The 19,856-nt window shown below is 39.2% G+C and overlaps 2 protein-coding genes across 12 annotated transcripts in view; one reads left to right on the forward strand and one right to left on the reverse strand.

The window, feature by feature from the left end:
* LOC105386506 (protein sprint) overlaps positions 1 to 19,588 on the forward strand; it is a 201,697-nt gene extending 182,109 nt beyond the window's left edge. For 6 of the 11 annotated variants that reach the window (XM_038113896.2, XM_038113895.2, XM_011557079.3 and 3 more), the window contains 20 exons: positions 6,956 to 7,156; positions 7,653 to 7,837; positions 8,073 to 8,302; positions 8,425 to 8,642; positions 8,722 to 9,102; positions 9,288 to 9,827; positions 10,005 to 10,206; positions 10,295 to 10,692; positions 10,780 to 10,915; positions 11,046 to 11,198; positions 11,552 to 11,678; positions 11,878 to 11,989; positions 12,433 to 12,528; positions 12,748 to 12,844; positions 14,905 to 15,074; positions 15,412 to 15,702; positions 16,253 to 16,384; positions 16,672 to 16,899; positions 17,739 to 17,952; positions 19,065 to 19,588. In XM_038113896.2, coding sequence (XP_037969824.2) covers positions 6,956 to 7,156; positions 7,653 to 7,837; positions 8,073 to 8,302; positions 8,425 to 8,642; positions 8,722 to 9,102; positions 9,288 to 9,827; positions 10,005 to 10,206; positions 10,295 to 10,692; positions 10,780 to 10,915; positions 11,046 to 11,198; positions 11,552 to 11,678; positions 11,878 to 11,989; positions 12,433 to 12,528; positions 12,748 to 12,844; positions 14,905 to 15,074; positions 15,412 to 15,702; positions 16,253 to 16,384; positions 16,672 to 16,899; positions 17,739 to 17,952; positions 19,065 to 19,198 — 4,245 coding nt within the window. In that variant the 3' untranslated portion in view covers positions 19,199 to 19,588. Of the gene's footprint in view, positions 1 to 6,955; positions 7,157 to 7,652; positions 7,838 to 8,072; positions 8,303 to 8,424; positions 8,643 to 8,721; positions 9,103 to 9,287; positions 9,828 to 10,004; positions 10,207 to 10,294; positions 10,693 to 10,779; positions 10,916 to 11,045; positions 11,199 to 11,551; positions 11,679 to 11,877; positions 11,990 to 12,432; positions 12,529 to 12,747; positions 12,845 to 14,904; positions 15,075 to 15,411; positions 15,703 to 16,252; positions 16,385 to 16,671; positions 16,900 to 17,738; positions 17,953 to 18,292; positions 18,456 to 19,064 lie in introns of all 11 variants that reach the window. The other 5 variants (XM_048627279.1, XM_011557082.3, XM_011557084.3 and 2 more) reach the window with 5 other exon arrangements.
* On the reverse strand, positions 1,483 to 6,573 carry LOC119693732 (uncharacterized protein F44E2.3-like). Its single transcript, XM_048627282.1, has 3 exons — positions 6,184 to 6,573; positions 4,838 to 5,831; positions 1,483 to 1,592 (listed from the first exon to the last, which is right to left on the reverse strand). The coding sequence occupies exons 1-2, from the start codon at positions 6,326 to 6,328 to the stop codon at positions 4,852 to 4,854; spliced, it is 1,125 nt and encodes a 374-aa protein (XP_048483239.1). The 5' UTR covers positions 6,329 to 6,573; the 3' UTR covers positions 1,483 to 1,592; positions 4,838 to 4,851.
* Positions 19,589 to 19,856: the final 268 nt, after the last annotated feature.

Consider the following 19,856-nt stretch of genomic DNA (forward strand, 5'->3'; position numbering starts at 1 on the left):
TAAGCTTCCGTAATAACACGGTCATTATTATTGTTCGTTCAGATATTATTTAGGTACTATTACATGATCAAACGAACTTACCTGAAGTGAAGTTCGATCTTAATTATCTTGACTTCGTCGAGGAGATTTATTTTAACCATGTAGTATCCCTGCTACACAAACTATTAATCGCACATCATATTTAGCGCTAGTGTAAAAGAGGAAGAAACTGACTTCCGTTTCTACAGTAGCGCCACCACTCGGCCGCTCCGGCGGGATCTCATATATTTAGAGAAAGAGTAAATACAGGCAAATATCTTTGGAAATGGGAAATGATGTAAGAAACAACACTTACATAAAGGGAGGGAGGGATTTTAAATCTCCTCGACGAAGTCAAGATAATTAAGATCGAACTTCACTTCAGGTAAGTTCGTTTGATCATGTAATTATCTTGCCTTCGTCTCAGAGATTTATTTTAACCATGTAGATGTTCAGAGAACATAAAAAAAAAACAAAAGTTTAATCAAGTTCGTAGCAACAAAATAATAATATATTTATTCATTAAGAAAACCAATTTTTATTCAAACAATAATAAGTAGGTACTTCTTACACGATTAGACTAATTGAGCTAGATTAGGGCTAGAATTAACAATAGGCCGATTATAGAAATTAGCAAATACGGACGACTGATCAGACCGTCCTGCGGATTTCCGTATGGTATCGACACTAACTCCAGCTCGTAGAGCAGCTGACGTGGCAGCATGCCGAGTGCTGTGTGCTGTAAATATTGCAGTGTCGACCCCGCTGGCTTGCAGTGTTTGCTTTATCCAACGCCCGATGGTTTGATCAGTCGCGTTTTTATAAGGTCTCTTATATGTTATAAACAGGTTCTCGACAGTGTTTGGTCTTTTGTCAGCAGAAGCCAAAACATAAGATTTTAGTGTGGTAGCCGGACATACAGACAATCTTTGAAGAAAGAATGGTAAATTCAAAACGGGTTGTGGGCGACCAATACCAGAGGTTTTTATTAAATCAGTAATCGGAATGACAATTTTATCACTAAATTCTAAAATATTTTTTATCTTAATCAGAGACAATGTCTGGGTCCTATGACCTGTGGCTAATGCTAAAAGTACAACACATTTTTTACTAAGCTGCTCTAAAGACAAGGAATCATTAGGATATTGATTACTTAAATAATCTAATACAATGTTAGGGTCCCACGTTATATTGTAGCGTGGGAAAGTAGGCCTCATTTTGAATACGCCTTTGAAAAATCTTTTCAGTTTTTCGTCACTGCCGATGGCGTTTAAAGAAATTAAAGATATGGCCGATCTGTGACTGTTTAATGACCCATAAGAGGAACCAGATTGATAACATTGTGTCAAAAAATCTAACAATGAGCTTATTTTAACATTATAAAAATCTACGTTATTTAGACAACAATAATTCCACCATTGCTTAAGGCTTGTGTTATACTGTGACTTTGTACTTTGAGTGAGAGAGGCTGACATAATGTCTACGGCAGACTCGGGAACCCCTTGTTTCAAAAGTCCTTGCCTGATAACACACTCGCTGCCAGGGAAAGGTGTTTGTGCAGCGGGTGTTCTGTTCTGAAATAAGACGAAAGAAGGTTTTTACTAGGTGAAAATACAACAGGTTCTGTCGTACAAAGAGTTTTGAACAAGGGGAACCACGCTTGCGATGGCCAGTATGGCACAACGATAATACCAGTGGCTTTGTCTGCAATTATCTTATTTAGGGTTTTCAAAATTAATGAAAATGGTGGGAAGGCGTAGAAATTATATTTATTCCAGCTTAACGTGAACGCGTCGATATTAAAAGCGTAAGGGTCTGGTTTCCATGACACATACATGCGGCATTTTGCGTTTATTCGTGTTGCAAATAGATCTATATTTGGCTTACCAAAGCATGTTATTATTTTATTGTATGCTTGGGTACTGAGTTCCCATTCAGTATCTATGTTAACATTTCTTGATTCGCGATCAGCGTCTTTATTTTGGGATGAACGAATATACGAAGCAAAGATAAAAATATTCCTTTCTTCGCACCATTTCCATATGAGTTTAGTTATATAAGTCAGATGAGGGTACTGTATGCCTCCCATTCTATTCACATACGCTATAGCTGTAGTGTTATCAACGCGCAAAAGCAGTTCACATTGCTTATAATCTTTAGCAAACGTTTTTAGACCGAAATAAACTGCGAGTAATTCTAAGTAGTTTATATGATGAACGCTCTCTTTGTCTGTCCATAAACCACCAGTGTGCTGACCGTTGCACGACGCTCCCCATCCGGTCGTGGAAGCGTCGGTGAATATCTCAAGCCTATACTGACCATGCCGTATAGGGTTTGTTCCCGAAGGAAGTGCGTGTTTCCACCACAACAAATCTTGTTTAAGACTTTTTGGAATTGTCATGAATTTATTATAATCATCATTATTGTTAAGTAGGGCCAAATATTTAGTTCTTTTTAATGATTTTGTGTACAGCCATCCGTATGCTATGGCTGGACAGACAGCAGTAAGCGAACCCAAGAAACTGGCGAAATCTCGGATACGAATGTTTTTACCCTTTTCAATATGATCTAAAAGTACGTCTAACCGACTTAACATTTTTTGTATTTTTTGTTCGGGCAACTCTAATGTCATTTTATGAGAATTCAAAACAAAACCAAGAAACTTGCATTTTTTGTCGGGTATTAGCAAACTTTTACTGTGATTTATGACAAATCCTAAACTTGATAAACATTCAATTGTTTTATTTATGTTATCAAGGCAATCCTGGTATGAATTTCCAAGACATAAAAAATCGTCAAGGTATCGTACAGACATTAGCCCTTGAGATCGCAGGTGTGTCAACACAGGCTGAAGGATTTTCGTAAAAATATACGGGGCCGAACAAAGACCGAATGGGAGTGCAGTAAATTCGTATAAACCATTAAATCGAAACCGCAAGTATTTACGGTCCGTGGGACAAATTGATAGACAAAAATAGGCTTCTTTTAAATCAATTGCTCCCATAAAGCAATCTTTAGACATTAACCGTGAAGCGGTTCTAATATCCTCCATTTTAAAGTGTTCAGAAAAAATAAACTTATTCAATTTTTTTAGGTTTAAAATAAAGCGCATGGTCCCGTCACTTTTTGGTGTTAAGAAAATGTCGGAAACAAACTGTCCGTCTATTGGGGTCTCAGATCAACTACAAATAGATTCGCAATCGCCGTGTGCACTATTCTCTTTCTCACTCAAACCATAGATGTTGCCGACAAAAAAATAAAACCTAAATATGGGGAAATTTAACTTATCATAATAACAAAAACAAAACTTGAGTATATCGTCGGTTGATAGGAAAAAGTCACTAAAGGCTAATTTTTCAATAGCCAGACAAAAGTTTTGCTGGGAAATAATTTTGATGCTGTTGCGTCTCAATGTTTCTCAATGTTTGTATTACCCAGATAACATTTATCTGAATATTGAAAAATCAGCCTTAGTGAGTTTTTCCTGTCAACCGACGATATAAGAAAAAAAACTTTACTCATACTTATTTGATTTCAATATAATTATTTAATATACACAAACTGAGTGGATTGTATAATTCATTGTCTTCGTCCAATCGAAACAATCCTCTTCAAAATGTGCCGAACACAATTTTTGTATGTTTCCTTGGTTCCCAATTTGTGCGACCGGTAATGTCTATCCATTTTCTTGATATTTTTTTTTCTGTCGGAAACCTATGAAAGAGATAAATGGATGAGCATGAGCATTATATAATCGTGGGCCAAATATGTGATGGGGTTTTTTTTAAAGGAAACACGTATTTCGTATCAATACAATAAACTTTATATTATACAGAAGAAATCACACATGGAAGAAAAAAAAAGAAACGAACGTTTCCTCACAATGAGAGGCACCTCATTTGAAAGAGGAGAATGACTTCTACAAAATACAATCTTCACAAAAACCGAATTCGTGCGCCCCATTTGTAAACCCAACCCGAGTCCGTTACAATTTCTAGTATTTTCTTTGCATACTATAATATTTGTGGGTAAAATAAATTTTCAATAACTTGCAACACCATGTGATTTGTTATGATATGGTACCTCGTAATTTTTACTTAAAACTGATACTAAAAGACCTTACAGTATTAAAATTAGTATCGTTTTATATTAAAATCGAGCCAATAGATAGTACTATGATGAATGTAAGCTTGTTAAACTTGATAGTATCTACTTACATGTGAAAATATATCTCATCCATCATTCCATCGTGTTTTCGATCATTATGCTCTATACAACCGAACAAAATCCACCCACCCATGTCACACACTCGTTAAGTGATGATAATAGTCTAATAAACTTAATAAACACCCACAAATCACTAGCAAATCAAAAATAAATAGCATTTAGAAAATTTTGTTGTAACTGTCAGCCTTTGTTTGGCACAGATTTTTCATTTGTTTCATTGTTTGGCACAGAGAACTGACGTAAACAGGCGCCACAGCAAAAAGGACAAAAAACATTTACAGCTTAACGTTTCTTTCTTACGCTTAATGTAGCTAAGCGTCTCTTTTTCGCAATGTCAGAACTGTCACGATTATACCCCTGTGATTGGGGTACACTTTTTTATCGCTTTTATCTCCAGCAAATGCAATAATTCCTTATCTAAAGATATTATTTCAGATTCTGTAAATTTACGTTCTGTGTAAGAAACTTGACTAGGAATATTCAAAAATGGTAAACTATAACCGCTGATTGTATTTAAAATGAATTCATCAGTGGTAATTTGTTTCCAACGGTCCTTAAAAAAACGTAAGCGACCAGCATGTGGTAATAATACCTGAGCTTGCGCATCTAGGTCTGGCGATCGTCGCGGCGTGGAGGCTGCGCTGGTTGCCTCGCCGCAGGCGGGCGGCGCGGCGGCGGCGGCGGCGGCGGCGGCCGGCGGGCCGGTGGCGGGGGAGGCGGGGGCCGGCGTCGTTGGACATATGGAGTTCTCTGCCCACCTCGGCTCGGTTGGAATGGGCCAGTGCGATACTGCTGGCGGTACCGAGGTGGTGGGCCTCTCGAGTTTAAATTGGTACCGGAAGTACCTGCAGTCGGTCCTTGGATTATCTGTCCTGTCCTCATGATGCCCCGCGAGTTTTTGACTAGCTCACAAAGTTTATCTCCAAACAGAAAACTATCTCTTCTTCTTTCTTTGAAGGATTCTATGAGAGGTTTGTCGATCAGAGGAAGAATCAATGCCCGACGGGTCTCAGTTTCGGCGAAGTGAGAATCGGCGAGAATCTTAGCCGCGTCATTTAGGTTTCGGACAACATCTGCTTTGTCCATGTTCTTCTTCAGCAATGAAGTCATGGCTGAACCAAGTGCTGAGAGAGCTTTTCCAATTTGGCTCTGTTTTTCTAACAAGCGCTTGTCTCTAGTTTTTGCGTTTTCATGCAGCATGTTAGTTAACTCGGGGTTAAGCATGGGCGGTTTTGTAGACGGACAATTTTTCGGGAATAAGTATTTTTTAAGAAGGTCAGCCTTTTCGTCTTTTTTTAGTCCTTGTAACAACACTCGCTCGAACCTTTTTGCTATAGCCTCTTGGATATCTTCTCCCCATTCTAGAGGCTCGTCTTCGAAAACGCCTAGGGCTTCCAGCAATTCAGTATCTATTTCGGGATCAACCTCTGGTACGGGATCCATAGATTCAGAATTTGTGACGTCAACGGACGTGGGTCCGGGCGGCGGTGCTGACGGCGACGACGGGGGCGGCTGCGGCGCCTCAACCTCATTTTCAGAGTCATTTGGAATCGCCTCTATTCCATCTACTTCGTCGAGGAGATGATCTGAAAATGCAAAATAGCATTTTATGTAGATCATTTGCAACCTTGGTTCATCCACCAAAATGTGGGTAGTTTGAAAAAATAAGTAAAAATGTGGGAATGCGAAATAGCATTTTATGTAGATCATTTTAGCAACTTTGGTTCATCCACAAAAAAAATGTGGGTAGTTTTAAAAAAATAATGCGAATAAAAATTTTTTGTTTTTGAAATTAGCATAATGTCATGCTGAAATAGCTTCTGGATAACATGCGCGAGTTATCTCGGAACAAAATTGGCCACTGATTAACATGCTCGTGTTAATTCTGGGAAAAAATTATTCAAATAATTTTAAAATGAGTTTTAAAATAATAAATACCTTCAAATTGTACATCGTCCTCTTCGCTGGAGTAGATAATACGTTGGGAATTCCTTTTTCTTTGCTCTTCGAGCCTCCTTTCGTACCTTTTCCTCTTTCTTTCCCATCGTTCTTCTTTTGACTCGTTCCGTTTGCGTTTAGGCATCTTATAATGTTTATTTTAAAAGTGAATTTTAAATTAAAACTGCTTAATTTAAAATAACTGAAAATACGAAGCGAGCGACGTGCGATCGTCGTGCGCGCACGGAAAAATATGAGATCCCGCCGGAGCGGCCGAGTGGTGGCGCTACTGTAGAAACGGAAGTCAGTTTCTTCCTCTTTTACACTAGCGCTAAATATGATGTGCGATTAATAGTTTGTGTAGCAGGGATACTACATGGTTAAAATAAATCTCTGAGACGAAGGCAAGATAATCTTTATTTATAACATTATAAAACTTAACTATCGTCCTAATACCTTCAAAGTTTTTATAGTTTCATCATTGGCTACACAAACATTGGCACTACAAAACTGATACTTAAAATTATCATTTGTGGCTCTATATAGTCAACTTAATCCATAACCAATTTTTATTTGTGATCCTCATTTTTCTTCGGTCTTCCGAGCTCAGAGTTCCCCAATGAGAGTACCTACCCCGTCTGCTGCACTCCTTCCCTTATTTTCAAGAATTTGTCTATATTTGTCTCATTTCTTTCCATTAAGTGTCCAAGAGTTTGTTTGTTTACATATTTTTTTTTCAAGATTTTAAGAATTCGCCTCTCTTTGTTTACAGAGTCGAGAAAGCCTATCATCAGACGAGGAAGGCGCGCGGGGAGACTGCTCCTCAGTAGGCTCCTCAGTGTCGGGGTACGAGGAGCAGCCTCCGTGCGACATCGGCACCCTGGAGCGGCTCATCCGGACGCACCCGGTGTGGTTCCTGCCCGGCATACAGAGGGCTGGTGCCTTCCATTTGCTGCAGGGGAAAGAGGAAGGGGTGAGTTTGTGGCTGTGTAAATCTGTAGTTTATAAAGTATGTTCACGAGCAATGAAATGTTCCATTTGCCATTGCTGTTCCGTTTGTCACTGGAAATTTTCATTGCTCTTGAGTGTATTATAATTTTCAGTAATATTTTGATGATTCATACTTTGATGATCGTCAAAGGGGACGCTCAAACACGCAGCTTGCATTAAAAACATACTTTAATACTTTTACTTACTTAATTTTATACTGATCCACTTTTTTTGTAATATTGAACATTATTTTTTACATAATTATACCTATTTACAACTCATTCATCAGCACCAACGTCAGACAGTCTTTAACGTTTTATCAATCAATATTTTACCCATTCGGTACATTACACCTTAATCTTAAAATGCCTAGTTAATCAATACGACTGAATCTCATAATGACTGAAATATAAATTGGTATTCTTTTCATAACAACTCAAAATGTCTGAATTATAATTATCTTAATTTCCCAATTCCAGAACTTCGTGGTCCGCCAGTCCAGCCAAGCGGACACGATGGCGATCAGCGTCCGCCTGCCTCAGGACAAGGGTCCCTACATCGAGCACTACCTCATCCAGGCGGCTGACGGCAAGATCGGGCTGGAGACCTCGCACAACCGCTTTGATAACATCCCCGAGCTTATCGCGCACTACTCGCAATGCTGGTCAGTGGATTTTAAAAGGTCTTTTTCAATAGGCACCTACATTAATCAAATAAGGAATAGGGTCCCTATATCGGATTTGATTTTTTTTTATTGGAATGCAAGACCTATACTATCACTATCTTATATGCGACTTAGGTTTTCAAAGAGTCAAATTCATAATAGGTACTTAATTCCAAAGAATGTATGACCCTATGTATGACGATTTTTTCTCCATACCCCAATCTCCTAATTCCAGTGACGAGCTACCAGTCCAGCTGCAGCTACCTCGTCCGCTCCGTGAAGCCAAGAGTCGCCACCAGCTGAGCTCACTCGCTCTTCTCGGCCAAGAGTTCTGGGGCTACCCGATGGCGAACCCAAAGAACAACCCTCCGAGCGCGCTCTCTCCGTGCCAGCTGGCCAACGGCATCGTGCCCATGGCCGTCACCCCCTCCGATACCGGATCTAGTCTTAGCAGTTTTAACGCAAGTGAGTTTGTTACTGTTAAGGATGGTTTACAGATGGATTTGATTCATTAATGACTCTATGTATCTGTTTCTTTGAGATAGAACATACAACTAGATTCATGAATGATATAAACTATGTTTCAGGTACCACAGGAACAAACTCTCATCAGATAGTTAGCCCGGACAAAGATGATGTTGTGCTGAAAATGGCTCCAATTGAGACGTCGGGCTCACCGCCGAGCCAGAAACTCAGTACTTTCAAAGGACGGACGGCCCCTTCGCCTCCAGCCAAACCTACAGGCAACTTAGTGAGAGCGCCTAGACCCACCCCACCAAATACACTGAACCTTATGTCTAGCACCGTAAGTACTTTATTAAAAGTTAAATTTTTGTAAGAAGCTTACATTGGTGTTTTTGTATTAATTGATCAATCATTTTCAGGCGCATATAACACAGCCACACACATTTCCTACGTCAAGCACGCAACACTCCCCCACCCAATCAAATAGCGTTAAATCCACCCCTCCCCCACCGCCTCCTCGCTGGGCCAAACCACCTTTTTCCAAAGCATCCGTGTCCCCTAATGGCGAAGTTTTCAGTCCAATTAACAAAGTCTCTCACAACGGAAACATAACTGTAACGACAACAGTCACATTCAGCGTCAATAACACTCAGATCCACAATCACCAAATAAACGAGAGCATACAGAGTGAACGCTTGCAACTAACGCTTGCGGCTAACAACATGAACAATAACAATGCGAGCTCGATGTTCAATCTGACAGACACGGCGAAAACATATGACTCTTACGACGAATCACAGGTGAGTGCCACTCATGTGCTTATATGCATGCACGACTTGTGACGTTTCTGCACCATGATGCACACGAATGGCTCTTTGTAAATAACCTAACACCAACCAGCTAATTAAGTAGTTGTATAAATGTCTTAAATTTCCACGTTATGTAAATGTTACTAATCAGGCTGTTTGTTCCTCTTCTCGTATAGAACTTGATGCACCGTCTGTCACCAGAGGGAGAGTGCATCAATGCAATGACAGCTAGTATACATGGCAGCTTCAAAAGACAAATGACAGAGCAAAACGCTACGGACCTCAACTCACCAATGGACCCGCAATCTCAAAACAATTCTGATTCAATCGATCCAGTCAATAACAGTTTAACAAAATCCAGTAGCTTTGCACCGCACCAATTGGTTTCTCCCAACGGAACAAATTCCGTTACCAGTGGAATTTTCTCTCCAACTAGTCAAATCAACTCTCCTGTATCTAACGATACAATATCATCAAAGAGCGGAGTTTTTTCCCCAATCAGCCAAAATAAAAGTGAACTTTTCTCACCGTTATCTCGGAGTTCCCCATTATCAGCAAAAAGCGTGTTCTCACCTTGTTCAAACAACTCCTTAGTTTCCCCTTTGATTGGCAAAGATCGAGACAAATTGTTGTCACCGAATTCAAATAGTACAACACCTTCGGGTAGATCAAGGAGGAGTAAGCACTCCCAACGAAAGGAATCTAAACATTATCAGGTAGGATGGCGGTAATGTAAAGAGTAAAATTTTATTGTTAAACTAACAGCATGTCCTAAATGTGTTTACAAAACAATAAACATGAATATTTTGGGAAATTCAATAATAATAATTGAAATACCAAACGCTGAGTATATTAATAAATATGATACTGAAGTTATTGTTCTTATTTTTCAGGAATCCGATATCCTTGAATCTCCAGGCGTCTATTACAGAAGCTCTCTAATGGATAAAGTGTCTGATTACGAAGATATTTGGGGTCCAGAAAGCAACAACTGCTCAACTTTCAAGCCGCTTCGCTCAGAAAATAATAGCGAAAATAATTTGAGCAATGGACTCATGAAAAGCAAACGACCAGACCTTTTGCCAGATACTTTACGTAAGAATATATTTTTTCTGCAAATAAATTTGCAAGCAAACGATATTTTTATTCGAATTTTAATTTATATTGTATGTTTATTTTACAGCGAAACTGAATGCCGCCAAAAGTACACAATCAATACTGGAGAAAGAAAATGTGCACATTATAAACTCGAATGACAGTATCAACGAAAAGAAAAACTTTTCAGATAGCTCACTGCAGAAAAGCCTCAACAGTTCAACTGAAATCATAGCCACAACGAACAGTAAAGGTGATGTTGTTCCGAAAAGGCCAGATAAACTCAACATTTCTGTCAATATGAACAAAAAGTTATCGGAGGAAATTGAAGCAGTATTTAGAAACAAGGAGAACGTGAATACAGAAAGTATGGAAACAGTCAAAATTGAAGATGACGATTGTATCAAAGACCCTATTGATACTGATAATGAAAAAGATCACGCTGGTAGTCCTTTCTATGCTGATCCTGTAGATACTCTCAAAGAAGTAAGTTGATTAACTTTATTATAATTATACAATAATGAGTAGATATATCTCGTATTTTCCAGATTTCAACTTTCGCTCTATTTCCAGGCTGCCCAGTTACCAGTCCAACGACGAAAGTTGCTAAGGGTTGGGGTGAGCCTAGCGCAGCGATATTCAGAGCCGCCAAATCAAAATCACCCTTACTATCCTCTACGAGACATGCACAGCATTGAAGAATTGTCTCGTAAGTATTAAAACTTTAACTGTTGAATTGTTGATGCTTTTAGTGTGTGTACCTTAACATTCCATTGCTTCTTGATTCACCACGTCGTTAATATTATCATGTTCATCGTTGCAACTAACTTCTATTGTAGCATCGTCGCCAAATACATCATCTTCAGTAGATAACCTAATATCGTTACGAAGTAAGCCGAAGATGAAGCCAGTGCAGCCGCCGCGAGTCACTAACAAGCCGCCGCTGGGGAAAGACGCTACTTGGACCGTAGATTCCAGCTGGGAGTTTATAAGTTAGTATATGGCTTTTAAATGCATGTTATATTATTTTGTTTGAATTGTATTACTTCATTGAAGCCAATAATAGCACACTTCTTTGAACAACCTGAAATCCGTTTTAATGTTTATTACAATGTTTAATCAGAATTAATCTTACAATCACAATACCTACGTGCGTGTGTACCAATTTTGATATATAAAGTGGAGCCTCCAGCGGAAACTATCATACAACTTTTAATTAAAGATAGTGTGTGCAGAATGACAGAAGAAAACGTTTACTTTTTTCGTGTACATACTTTGCACAATCCATACTGGCCGGTCACCATCGAAGTAATCAGTAATGACAGCCGTGTTTTGTTTGTTTCAGACAAAAACGACGAATGTTCAAACAGTGAGAGTGGCACGTTCCCGTCGCTAGTGGAACAAGAATCTAAACTGAGCGGAGTGGATGACGGCGGCCAACACCTTTCAGTCCATCAAATTGTTGCTCAAAGGTTAGTAAATAAATGCATAGATAGAAGATAGGTATGGTACGAGTTTTGCGAAATTTGTTTGCGGGGCTAGCTGTAGTAAATTTTCAGGAACTTGTACCTGTAATATGGTCAATTTAATTCCCTCATAATTACAAAATTTTAAGAAGTACCTACCTATTGTATTTATAATTTATGCGTCATATTTATTATTACTGTACAGGTTTCCGGATCTCCGGTTGAACCCTGAGCCGGCGGCGTTGCCGGAAGAGCGGTCCCCGCCGCGAGCCTCGTGCTACGACAACGTACACGACCTCAGACCGCTATCTGAACAGGTACCTATGAAATTGACTCAGGAAGCTTCTACCCTATCGTGAACTTGTTTTGACGACAATTTTCGGATTCAAAATGTATTGAATTTGACATGAATTAATTACTTCGTGAATGTTACTTCGTTTTGTTTTGAATGCCCCTAGTCTTTGTTGGGGGAATTCATGGAAATAAAATTTTCGAAGTGCTGTCATGTAACCTACGTTTTTACAGAACCACAATAATGTGCTTAGCGCAGCAGGTCTCCGAAACTTTTGTCAAGCAAGAATGGTCCCATAGCACAGAATAATAACTAGTACCAGTACCCATAGTTATAATTTTTAATTTTATGTTGTCGTTTTTTAGACAATATTCTTATTTGGTATTTTATAAATATATTATTATTATTAAGTATACTTAATTAATTAAAATATCTTTTTTATAAACTTTACTTTTCATTATCTTACAGGCAAGTGACGATGGAACGGTATTCTCTGAACCTTGGGACAGTTCGCAGTGGGACGGGCTGCTTCCACCAGGCAACGGAAACCAACCGTACGATGCTGTAAGTAATATTTATTATTGTTAAGTTTGTAAATGACTATAATAAACACAAATCGTCTCATTTATCAAAGTTTATCATAAATAATGTTATCTAAACACACAGAACTAGTAACTAGCGTTGTCAAAACTAGGATCTGCCTAGTAAGTAATAATCGAAAATGTTAATTCTTATAATTTTGCTATAATCAGTCATCTTATAAGAAAAATTATTTTTCTGTAGGATGAGCAAAACGACTGGGACTCTCCTCTGCCTCGGCGAGCGCCGGCCGTGGCGGTCCGGGCCAAGAGCTTCCGGGATCGACTGGATCCTCTGCTAGGTAAGACATAATTTTATCATTTATTGGCATTGTTACACTCATGTAAATAATGAACAGTTTCACGTAGTAGTAGGTACGTACTTAAGGTTTGCGAAGAACGTAAATGATGCACTTTTTTCATAAATAAATAAATATTTTAAATCAGACTCAAAATATAGGGCAAAACTCCACTAACCTCCACTCTCCTTCATAAATATAAATAATAAACTTACCTATAGGTTCCTAATTGTTGACTTTAAAAGTCGATAACTTGAAATCCTTGTTAGGTACTTATTAATACTATACATATACTATAACCACATAAAAGGAACCACGAGACAATGAACATAAACAAATGATTATTCTAACAGAAACTGGAATAAGACGGAGATAGTAATCCGGTAAATACGAGAATATTTACACGCGACATTGAACTTTTCCATAATGCTGAATACACAAGCGTAAGAGATATTATAATATTATACATTCTATACGAATATGTTAACATAGTCACTATGTCTCTTTAGAACAAAGAATACGTCTATCAATCGTATTACTAATTCCTACGAAAACAAAGATTTATCCCGACTCATTTATATGTATAAAAGCAAATAACAAAACTTCGTACAGAAGAGTCAACTGACACAGATCCTATCCTGGGAAAATCAGAGGAACCACTAAAGTGATTAGTTAAATATGTTATCAATGCCCTAAATAACAAAACCTTGTCGACATAACAATCACTCATTAGTAATGTTTCCTGGCTAGTAATTACGATGTTATTAATAATTTATCAATTTACACTCTCATAAACATAAGTGTTCGCGTCGGAGACGCATCGACCGGGTGTTATCTTGCGTCTCTCTATATACAAATAAATTAATTATTACCAAAGGGTAAAGGTCTACGCGTGCCTACAATAATTACTCATCGTACTACTACGATACGATTTGTTGCATGATAGTCAGCTGCAACTGACGCTAGATAACTGCCAGTGTCGAATGAGAAACCATCGGTTCAGGTCTTTTGTGCAAGCGGGACGAAACCGCAAAGTGATCAGCCATGAAGTGGTTCAAAAAGTTGTTCAGAGGAAAGTTCGCGAAAGTGGTTGAACCCAAAGGCTCGCTGAGAAGAATGAACACCATACGACATATAAAGGTTCCGAGTGCGGAAACCAGCTCGCCAGATGTGTATGCTCTGACGACGACCATGAACTTTCACTGTGACATGTTGAGCAGCTACTCAGTGGATAGTGAATGGGTGTTTGTGAGTCACGAGGAATTGAATCAACCAAGGTTCCAGGAGCAACTGGCGTGTCCCGACAAGATGACCCAGCTGTGTGCGAGCATGGCTCAGAGGTCGGTCTGCAAGAAGCAAGCTTTGATCATCACTCGACCGCCGTTGTGTCATTGCGACGATTTAAGTGTTGAAGACAGCATAGAGTCACGATATAGAGTACCAGTCTGCCCTTTACGGAAAGTGTTTAATGCGATTGCTAACCTATGGTGCCGTGTGTGCAAAACGTTAAAAGAATGCACTCGATGTTTAAAAAGAAAAAGAAAAGAAGATAAGGAAGATTACGAAAAGCATGTTGATACTTCAAGTGATTTAGAGTGTTGGTACTCATTATCTAACATTTAATTAACAGACTTTAATTTTGAAACGGTGAATAACTTCACTTAATAATAACCTACCTACACCTATAGTTCACTATTACAAATAAACAAAACAGTTTTACTCGTAGATGTGGAAATGTGCCGATCTCGAATAAGTACTCTATCTGTATAACATTGCCAAAAAAACAAACAACCTAACATCCTCTGACCAAGCAATTTTCCAAAACTATTGCCAATTGAATTTAAAAACAATAACATTTGCAGAAACTGTGAATATTTAAAGCATAACCACGGAAATACAAGTAAACTCATCATCATCATCGTCACAGCCCATCACGCCCCCACTGCTGCAGACCTGTCTCCTTCCAATAAAGGAAGGGTTTTAGGCCTACTCCACCACGCGGGCTTCTCATTGGTGACACACCTCACCACACACCACTCTCATAGACCCACGTATTGTTCCAGCGGCGAGCCGGGTGCGGGCGCTCCGCGGCAACCGCACGGCGCGCGGGGGCGCGGGCGCGGCGCTGCGGGCGTATGCTCTGCATCTCGCGCAGGACCAGAGCACCACGTTCGCGCAGAATGTGGAGAACTTCATCGCTTGCACTCTTGACTCGAAGGAGGTTTGCCCGCAGGTTAGTTGAGGATAGCTTGAGATGTTTGAAGTAAATAGTCCCTTTAGGACCTTCCTAGAAAATGTATTCTATTTACCTTTATTGTGTTCATCTTAATTGTAATTAATTCGAACGCTATAAATGATCTCTAAGATTGTCGTAAACAGCTACATCTAAAATAGAAAGAATTTCTAAAATAAAAAAAATGATATGAACGTAAAATATAGGTACCAATTCGAAAAATTAAAAACGTAACGTAAATACAAAGTATTTTCAAATAACGGGATAGTATTTTTTAACAAAGCTTGTGGTAAAAAAAAAACTATAATATACCTACTACCTAATATTATTTTTTCAGATCGTAATGCGTAACATCAGACAGTTCATGTCGGGCATGAAGAACTACCTAGTGAAGCACGGCGAGAGAGAGTTCGAGAAAGAAGTCGAGAAGGAAAGACTAAAACTCAAACCTACCGAGTTTCTCAACCTGGACGCTATACTGGAGGGAGTGATGCATCGACTAGTGGTTAGGCCGCTGCGGTCTAGGTTGTATACGCTGTTGGCGTCGTGGCATGCGTCGGATGTGAGGCAGCTACACGCGGCTATAGAGCGGGCGCAGCATGCCACGCCTTTACAACTTGGTGTTAAGGTTCGTACATTCTTATTTTATTAAGCTTTCCACTTTACTCTATGTGTGGTTCTCCTTTGAACAGAATCAGAATTGGTTTTAAATATGATTTGTATGAATATTCATTTACTTTATTGCCTCCAAAAAATTCACATACCTACTAGGTACCTATTTCATATCCTCTGAACAGGAAGTGAAAAAAGCTACTTACCGTCTTTTCACACCGCTTTTAATATAAGTAAATATTCTCATCTCTCTCAGCCTAAGGTCAGTGATAATCTAGCTTATTAAGTACCAATAATAAACAGTTAATAGCTGTTAATTGATGTTGGCAGAAGTGATAAGCTATCGGGTGAGAAAACATCGGCCGTTTAACGGTGGTAAACCTATTTGCGGACCTTAAATGTTTGACATTACTTGACATTATCCAGCTAATTATAGGCTAGACGATACGATATCAGGAGTAAATATTCTCGGCTTCCGGGTAAAGGAATCTCTATATAACGTACCTACTGCATGCAACCCAGCTATTTATTTATAATATTACTTAATTAATTTTGTTTATTTTCAGGAGTCAACAAAGGTTCCATCGTCAGCTGTCTTAGCAGTGATCTCAAAACATTTCCTCAAAATGCAAGAGGCTGACTCGCCATTGGATAAACTCGAGAATCTCTTAGCTGCTATTTCCGTTATATTTAATTCGGTAAGTCCCTTTTGTAAAATAAAGATGCATTTATTTTAATTGCTAGTTGAAAGTAGAGCAAATTAAAGGAATCATCATCATCAGAATCTGCTGCAAATCCACTAGATATTATGTGAAAATTAAAGCTTTTTTTAAATATTGGCTCTTACATAAATAAAAATATACTTACCGATAATATCTATCGGATAACGTACATGGACACAATAGTTTTTTTTCAGAATGACCCCTTCAGTTTCTTTCTTTCCACTGTACCCCTTTTATAACAGTCCTCTTTCAATTCTCCCCAGATCCGCGGTGAGCGAGCTCTAGGCGCGGACGACCTGCTCCCAGTGCTCGCGTGGACCGTGGCGCGCTGCCGGCTGGTCTGCGCGGAGCTGGAGGCCGAGCTGATGGCGGGCCTACTCCCGGCCGCACTGCTGGCCGGCGAGGGGGGCTACTACCTCACCGCGCTGTTCTCTGCCGTGGCCGTGCTGAAGAAACTCGCGCCGGACCCTGCGCCTGATAGTATGACTCCGGTAAGTTGTTGAAAAGTTATTGGTTTTTCATCATCAGCTCGTATTCACCCTCTGGACATAGGACTCTACATAACAGCATAGTATAACAAGTACAATATAACAGTCTGTCTTCGGTCGTCCTTATATTACCTCTACTCTAACCTTAGATTGCCGGTCCAGCGGACTGGAGGAACCACAATACGTTTTCCTATTTGTGGACTCTACTCGAGAACTTTATTCGGTTTTTAATCTTGTAATGAAAATTGGATTGATTATTCATCAGGAAATATAGGATATCTGTAGAATATTAAAGAATCTCATGTCTGCTCTACAGTACAGTTGAATTTATTGTGTTTCAAAAAGGAAGTCATTAAAACTTAATACATGTACACAATAAATAATAAGCTTATAATTATAAATAAATTATCAATAGGCTATTTAATCATTACATCATACCTGGTTAATTACAAGCTAGTTGAGCTCATTAATGCTAATGTAGTTTATGTTTATATTATTAAGGCTATAATTATGATAAGAAAACATGGTAATTTACGATTTATTTTCAAAACAGAAATGACCGTCCTTCTCATGACTTACACGCAAACACAAACACGCATAATTTCATCTTATTACCTGCTATATCTTTGAATTAAATTTTATTGATGGTAGGTACCTAGTGAGAATGTTTTTCTAAAACTCCGACTCCTCCTAAGTATATCTAAACTTAAAGTTTAAACTCAACATATTTTACCTCCCTAGAAATATTGTAGCTGAGTACATACTTATGTTTCGCACGAAAACTGTATTGTTGATTGCCCCAATACCAAACACATTCCCTAACCTCACCCCTCCTATTCCAGTGGCGTCGCGGCTCGCTCGAAAGCTCTTCCTCCTCCGGCGGCTGCGCCGTGGTCCGCGTGGCTCTGCCGGACGAGTGTCGCGGGTCCATCCGGCGCGTGGCGCTCCCGTGCCGGCCCGGCGCGCGCGTCCGGGACCTGTGCCGGGCGCTGGCGCATGCCGCCGCCATTACCAACCCGCAGGATTATGCGCTGTTCGCGCTGCATGATGGACAAGGTTCGTGGTTTGGTTTTATTGATTGTGTCGCTGAGTCACCTGCATCCCGATCCGGAAAACAGAGCTAACGTACCTATAGAATCGAGTGCGAGTGTTCTATTCGAAAGTGCTGTCAACCCTGACAACAACAAAATGGCGGTGAATAGATTTGCGAAAGTTTGACAGCTATCATTCCATAGGTCATTCTATTTGATAGGTAGGTAAATAGAATACGAGTTAGACACTCACACTCGATTCTATACGTTAGCTCTGTTTTTTTCCGGATCGGGGTGCTGTTCTTAATGCATGGTACGGTTATCGATGTTGATAAACGTCAGTGTATCGTGATTAGAGCTACGTGGTCCGCGTGGCTCTGCCGGACGAGTGTCGCGGGTCCATCCGGCGCGTGGCGCTCCCGTGCCGGCCCGGCGCGCGCGTCCCAGACCTGTGCCGGGCGCTGGCGCATGCCGCCGCCATTACCAACCCGCAGGATTATGCGCTGTTCGCGCTGCATGATGGACAAGGTTCGTGGTTTGGATGATTATTATTATTATGTTGTGCCGTTACCATCTCGGGACCATTGGGTCCGGGGCATTTGGAAGGCGTGCATGGGGCCGAAGCCAACATGTAGCGGCTGTTATTATTATTATTATTATGGTTGATTGTAGGGTGTTGATGTGTTGTAGAGTCACATTGAGTCCCCAGTTAAATATCCTTTGGGATAGGCGTGGTTTGCCACGCCACAGGATGCGATCTTTAGCTTTCCGCATCCAATCAATCCAATCGGAAAGGTCTTGTACTTAACCAAAATTGTAAAAGAAAGTAATTAAACCTAAAATGAGCTTTGCCGTGTTCTTAATTTAGAACTCGTAGACGGAAATAGTACGACGGAATTCACTAATGACTTTAACAACAAACAACAATAGAAGATAATGAGAAATCAATTACATTTACAACGTATGGTATGCGTCACATTTTATCGTTTGTTTTCCCCCGACATAATCTCAGCCTCGTGTTAGCTTTCTTCTTCATAACAATGTTTTGTTTGACAATTAACACGCGGTTTCTCAAAAGTAAATATTTAACATTCATTAAGTAAATATAATTATATTTAAATTGGGTTTTTGTTACAGAAACCATGCTGAACGAAAGTGATTGTCCACAAGAAGTCATGTCTGAGAAGAGTGGACAGAACTTCATCCTTGCGTACAAGAGGATAGATGCTAAAATCGCTTGGCCACAGCAGGCGCTTCTATCGTTACCGTAATGAGAAGAAATCAGAAATTAAAGGAGTTGTGAAAACAGTGGGCTTTTAAAAACGTCATCACAAAATGTATAGTGGGTACATTCTGAAGGTACTAAAAGGCCCATAATTATTTAAGTGCAATATGTATGCACACAAAACTGAGATTTTTACTATATTTTTATCATGTAAAATGATATTTTCTAAGATGTGAAACCCAGATTGTAAGGTAACTTCGCTTTCTAAACAGGCTTAACCATTAATTAAGTAAGTAAGTACCTATATAATGTATTTTAATACTACTCAACCAGAAAACACAATGTCATTTTCTATAATATTGTAGCTTTTCTACCCAATAAACTTAGTAGCCATGTAAGTTTTAAATATAATCTGACTGACTTTTGTAAATTTCTACCCGTGTGTTTTAATTATTCGAGTTTTGCGTGATGTAGGTATACTGTGTTCCTAAATTTCAAAATCTATGCTAAAATAAAAAACTCACCAAATTGTTGTTATAAGTTTTAAAATGTTTATTTTCTTGATTCTCTTTTCAAAAAAGTTTTCTTGCAAAATTGTTTTCGGTATTTATAACTTTTTACTAAAACACCTTGTTTATGAACTGTGATGTAACTCGTATTAATAATGTAAGGATTTATATATTGATTTTGTATATTCGTAGAGG

The sequence above is a fragment of the Plutella xylostella genome, chromosome 18 (genome assembly GCF_932276165.1).
Source record: "Plutella xylostella chromosome 18, ilPluXylo3.1, whole genome shotgun sequence".
NCBI lineage: Eukaryota > Metazoa > Arthropoda > Insecta > Lepidoptera > Plutellidae > Plutella > Plutella xylostella.

Bases quoted from the DNA above. Each gene is read 5' to 3' on its own strand.
- LOC119693732 (XM_048627282.1), bottom strand. From the start codon at position 6,328: ATGCCTAAACGCAAACGGAACGAGTCAAAAGAAGAACGATGGGAAAGA. The intron at 5,832-6,183 runs GTATTTATTATT...TTGCATTTTCAG, and splicing joins GGACGATGTACAATTTGAAG to ATCATCTCCTCGACGAAGTA.